This window comes from Lolium perenne, chromosome 2 (genome assembly GCF_019359855.2).
Source record: "Lolium perenne isolate Kyuss_39 chromosome 2, Kyuss_2.0, whole genome shotgun sequence".
Lineage (NCBI taxonomy): Eukaryota > Viridiplantae > Streptophyta > Magnoliopsida > Poales > Poaceae > Lolium > Lolium perenne.
The window spans coordinates 275,407,334-275,413,115 of NC_067245.2; the positions used below are offsets into that span (position 1 = coordinate 275,407,334).

At 54.8% G+C, this 5,782-nt stretch overlaps 1 protein-coding gene across 1 annotated transcript; it reads left to right on the forward strand.

Moving 5' to 3' along the window:
* The first annotated feature begins 2,138 nt into the window (after positions 1-2,138).
* On the forward strand, positions 2,139-3,754 carry LOC127336442 (uncharacterized). Its single transcript, XM_051363247.2, has one exon. It carries the CDS (start codon positions 2,347-2,349, stop codon positions 3,571-3,573), a length of 1,227 nt encoding a protein of 408 aa, XP_051219207.1. The 5' UTR covers positions 2,139-2,346; the 3' UTR covers positions 3,574-3,754.
* Positions 3,755-5,782: the final 2,028 nt, after the last annotated feature.

Genomic DNA, 5,782 nt, shown 5'->3' on the forward strand with positions numbered 1-5,782 from the left:
TCGAGGTGCGAACCGCCGGAGCACTAACTCCGTCGAAGAGCATCCGCCGCTCTCTTCGTCGACAAACCACTACATAAACGTTCTGTGATCTACCGGTCGGCGCCATTCATCTCTTCACCATCCTTTGTCGTCGGACACTTAAGCATGAGCAGTCTCTCTTTGCCATCGGACACAGACAACGAGGGGAAATCGCCTGGATGGCGCCATTGGTGGGACCGAGCTGCATCGTCTACCAGCGACGATTCCCCGCCGCCGGAAAGCGACGATTCCCTGCCGCCAGACAGCGAGAACGAGGAAGAGGCTGAGGAGCAGGAGGAGGAAGAGGTTGAGGAGGAGGAGGAAGCGGCGGCCCGGGCGAAGGCGGACGCGGACGCGAAGGCGAAGGCGCATCCGGCGTGCACCTGCGACGACGACGAGGACAGGAGTTCCTTCAACGCGTCGACCGACACCGCCTCTTCGGAGGAGGTGACGAGCCGGAAGCGCCAGCGTGAGGATAATGACGCGGGGCCATCATGGAAGAAGTAGTTTTTTTCAAAGTTTTTATATGTCTTGTTTATGTTTTTCTGAAGTATTTATATGTAGTTTGTTGCACGCTCGGTCTACAAATTTTTTCTATCTATTAAATAAAAAACTTCCCCGAAAACACACGCGCACCGTATCTCGGGAAGACGATGCGAGGAGGACGAAGATCGGCCTCTGTCGTCGACAAGTCGGGGCCACCAGATGATTCCCGCGCTTTCGTTTCGTCCGGAGCCCCGAGCGCTCCCCGGGGGGGGGGGGGGGGGGGCGAGGATGACCTGGGGTCTTCGGATGAATGAAAATCCAAATCCGCGCGAAAACGAGAAATCAGGGACGTGACTGGAGCGTTTTCGTCCATCCGGATAAAAAAAAGGCGTCGTCGGGGAGACTGGCTGGAGATGCTCTTACCGCAAGTGTCCGTTGGGCGAGGTCATCATGCCGCGAGAGCGATGTGTACACATGCGCAGGCCAATCAACGAATCCTAGTGGCTAGTACCAGTAGGATTTGTGACACTGGAAGACGGTTAGCCGATAGAAAATGTGCAATCAACAGCCTTGTGATCAAGAGCATCTCCACGGACTGCTCCAATACAAGCCTCAGTAGTTTATTGGGTGCTGGTCAGTTTTTAAGCTTGCATCGGCCATGCGCAGGTCTATGTGTATTCATGGATATGCATGTGCATATAATTTTGTCAAACTTTTCAAATTATATGATACAACTATATATTTCCGTTCACATTGTATTAAATTCAATCCAAGAGTTGACACACTCGTGGTATTTTGAGTATGTGGAGATGAGTAGGTTCAAACCCTGGTTTTCTCATTATTTTGTTGTCTTTCTATTTTTTTGTTTTTGTTTTGAATAACCATTGACAAAGTCTTGGGCCGTCCATGACACTGGAGAGTGGACCGACACGCGAGGTTAGCCGATACAAAATCTGCAATCAAGAGCCTGATTAAGATAGTAATATCTTCAAAAATCAGAATCACTTCGATTCGATAATAGGATTGACTATTGAGCCTGTACCTGTAGAGGGTACACGTACGCAGGGAAGATTCGGTCGATCAAGGCCAAACAAAGGGCACATGCGGGCGCGTCCAAAACTCGCAAAAGGCGGCTCACCCTCTCCATTCCATTCCTACCTGATCCGACCCCAAGAAGGAACAATCGGAGCACACAATCTATCTATCCCCTGCGCCACCGCAGAAGAATGCGCATCCATCCATGCTTCTTCACGGCAAGGACCATCTCAACTCCAGTGCGTCGCACATGCGAGCGGGCAAAACTGTATCGTATCATACCCCTACGCGCGTGCGACGGGCGCTACTGCACATGTATTCTGTAGAGGTGGTTCCCCTGTACCTGTCCAACAATTGGCCGAAGGATACGGTTCACTGGCCGGATTAATGAGGACGAGCTGCGACGACGAGGAGCGGGGGCCGGTCAGCTAATCTTGGTGCTGTGCGTATTTATTGTTCGTCGCAGCAGTTGTTTGGGTTCACGGCGTTGTCCGTCGGAATTTAGCTTGCTGATCCTGTCTTGAAGCCAAAGGGAGACGGACGGTGTACGTCGTCGCGTATAGTGGTACACTGTATCAGACTACGAGTGTGCCCGTAGCCGGTACATGTGGTACAGGACGCAGCTTCGCTAACTAGCTTCGTCATTCGCCTCATAACTAGGCTGACCCGCCCGGAAGTGAGAGCAGCTGTATGCCAGCGCCACTGCAATATAAGGCCGACCCGGCTGGTCACCGTCCAAGATCCCTGTGAGCCACGGCCACCGTCAAGGATCACCACTGCGAGTGAGCGAGTGCCGCGACGGAGGGGATGAGCCACGGCGTGGCGGCGAGGAAGCGCTTCGGCGGCGTCGGCTTCGCGCTCGGCTGCGGCTGCAAGGACCCCAAGGCCGTGGCCGTCGCGGTGGGGGTGGCCGCCTCGTCCCCGCGCTCCGGCACGGAGGCGTCCACGGCCACCACGGCCACGTCGCGCAGGGCGAGGACGCACCCGTCGGGGTCGGGGTCCACCGGCACGCTCACCGTGCCCTCCGCCTCCTCCTCCTCCTTCCTCTGGGAGGACGCCGAGGCCGACGGCGACGAGGTCGAGTTCAAGCGGCCCAGCTCCGCCACCACGCCCAGCTTCTCCGGCCTGCTGCGCGAGCTCAGGGAGCTGGAGCAAAGCGTCAAGTCGTCCTGCGCGCGCAAGAGCCTCGAGAGAAACCACTCCTCCCCACCGCCGCCGCCGCCCCTGCCCCCGCAGTTGCCTCCGCGGCCCCTGCAGCGTCGAGCTGACAAGGCCAGTAGCATCAAAGAAGGCCACGGGGACTTCTCGCCGCCGTCCCCTCCTCCTCCACCACCGCTGCCCCCGCCTCTCCGGCCACCACAGCGACGAGTCGTGCGCGGCGACGACAAGCCCAGCATCAAAGAAGAAGGGCACGGGGACTTCTCGCCGCCGCGGCCGCCGCCGCTATCTCCGACCCAGCAGCATCGGAGGGTGAGGAGCATCGACAAAGTCAACGGACACGAAGGAGACCCGCGATTCACGCCGCTGCCACCTCGCCCGCTGCCTCCTCCTCCGCCGCTGGAGCCGCTCCCGCGCGCGAAGACCGAGGAGGAGGATGCGAGCGCCAAGAAGAAGATAGAAGACACGACGAAGCGCGCGTCGACGCCGCCGAAACACCGGAAAGCGAGGAGCTGCGACGCCACCACCGGCGCCAACAACCACTACAGGCTGGACGGGAGCGTGGCGGTGGTGAAGCAGTCGGAGGACCCGCTGGGCGACTTCCGGCGGTCCATGCTCAACATGATCGTGGAGAACGGGATCGTGGCGGGGGACGAGCTCCGCGAGCTGCTGCGACGGTTCCTGGCGCTCAACGCGCCCCGCCACCACGACGCCATCCTCCGCGCCTTCGCCGAGATCTGGGACGAGGTGTTCGCCGTGCCCGCCGCGGCCGAAACCCAGCCACGGGAGCAGCCCACGTTCAAGCAAGCAGCGGCTCCGCGGCAGAGGACGCCGCCGCGCCGCCGGCCGCAGCCTCCGCCGGCGTGGCGCGTGTAGCGGCCCGCGCGCGTCATGTCATACGTGGCAGCAAAATTTCTACTACAATGTGGTAGCGTAGCTAGATTGCTTCCGAGAAATCGTCGATCTTTGCCTGATATTGATGCATCCGCTGGATTCCCTGGTTCTGTCCCGCACTTTTTTTGAATGTTCTTTCGCACACCGGCACTATTTCTTTCAAGTACTGTCTGGAGTAGGTTCAAAATTCCGATTCTGTGAAGCATCTGACACGAACAATCCCGTGGGAGCTGAACTGGTAGCCTTTTCAGCGGCGCCTGGGGCACGAGGCACGAGAGAGGTTTTTGGGGTACGTCAAACCCGTGTCCTCGTCGGAAAGGCGACGTGCGCCGCGAGCGCGACGGAGGAGAGGAAAATTTGGAAGCTCTGAAACGGAGGGCCCGTGCGCCGAGTAATGGCGGCGGTGGGTGCACGGTGAGGGTGGATGTTAACGCGAACCTGCTGGTGCCGAAATCGCGGCGACACGTCCCATCAATGCGCAACCTCTCCGCCGTGGGCACTCTAAACCTTAATTCCGTCCACCGCAGGGCTTCCATTTTAGACGATTTTCACTCGTTTGATTGATTGATTGATTGTCGTCGACAAGCAGCCAGCAGCCAGCCAGGTCCAGTAGTTTCATTTTTTTTTAAAACGGTTTTGTTGACAAGGAATTCGTTATGTCCCGGACAAAAGAAAAAAAAAGTGTTGCATTTTTTGAGTAGAAAAGTGTAACTCTTGTTTGCGTTGCATTTTTCTGAGGTATAAATGAGACATAAACAAGACTTCTAAAATAGATAAGCCTTCTAAGACAACTAGCCAAAAGACTTTAACTTTTTTTATTAATAAACAAAAGAGAGTTAGTCGGTTAATTAGCGGAAAACTGACACAAACATCCTCGATGTTCGTCATAGAACACAACCATCGCGAGTGCACGCATAGCCACCCTAGCTACCAAACGCAAACCATACGAACACCACTGAAGACGAGGGTCACCGTCAAAATTCCTCTATAGAGCCATCGACGCTGACTCAAAGAAACAACAGTTTGTCTGAATCGTCTTCTGTTGAATTATGCTGCGGCAAAGTCACCGGAGCCGCCGCCTTGTGTCGTGTCTAGCGATGATGATGATGTGGTGTATTCACGACAATTGCCCATGATTGATGGACTTAGGTTTAAGGAAAAGAGGCTCGCTTGCGAGTTCACCGCTAACAAGCTAGGAGAAGGCACAGTTTACCCAGGTTCAGCCCCCCCGTGGGTGATACCCTACTTCATGCTTGTCTCATATTGACTATTGATGAAGATTACAATGTCGACGTGATGGCTATTTTTGGTGTAGATTACCATCTATCTGAATCCCTCTCCCGGCAACCCTCTTAACCTTTATATATGAGGTTAGGTCTTAGGTATCGTGTCCGGGTCGATTTTAAGTTGAAGATAGATTCTAGGGTTCCCTGTCTTCAGCAAGTCCTTGTTCCGTACGCCAGGAACATGGGCCTTGAATGCTTCATTGCTGTTAGATCACCTTGGGCCTCGTGGTCTCTAGCAACTCATCAGGCGGTCCTACGGTTTACGCCGCACCAGGTATGTTAACAGTGGGCACCCGAAGGGTCATGCCCATGTCATATGACCTGCGTGGCATGGTCCGGTCGCCAAGACCTTTGTCGACGCGGATCCTGCCCATTTCCTCCTCACGGTCTTGCCTTCGAAACCGGAACTATGCCTTCGGTGTGAACGGTCCATCTATTTGGCATGGATCAACGTGGGCTCTCGAGTTCTAGTTGTTTAAGAGAATCTCCAAGGGGGCTCACCAAGCCCGCCCTGTAGGTCCAAAATGATTCGTGAGGCGTACACATAGGCCTTTTGGGATCCCGATGCATGTAAAATGCATACATGAACTTTGTCCTTTATCATATTGAATTCTCACATATTTGCAACATATATGATGATAATGCCATGTTTTACATTGATTTATGAGGATTTACCAATGATCACCTTTATTTGGTTTATAACTAACGGGAAAACTCTGTTTTGCGTATTTTTCACTTTCAGAGACCTATACGGAGTCAAATTGACATTGGATTTTTGGAGCATCATTTTTTTTATCGGGACAAGCACCCTGGGTCCTGGAAGCACAACTGGAGAGGCCTGAGGTCCGAAAGAGACCAGGTGGCGCGCCCTACCTTGCTAGGCGCGCCACCCCACCTCTTTCGGC

Excerpts from the sequence above, each read along its gene's own strand:
- LOC127336442 (XM_051363247.2), top strand. The coding sequence starts at position 2,347 with ATGAGCCACGGCGTGGCGGCGAGGAAGCGCTTCGGCGGCGTCGGCTTC.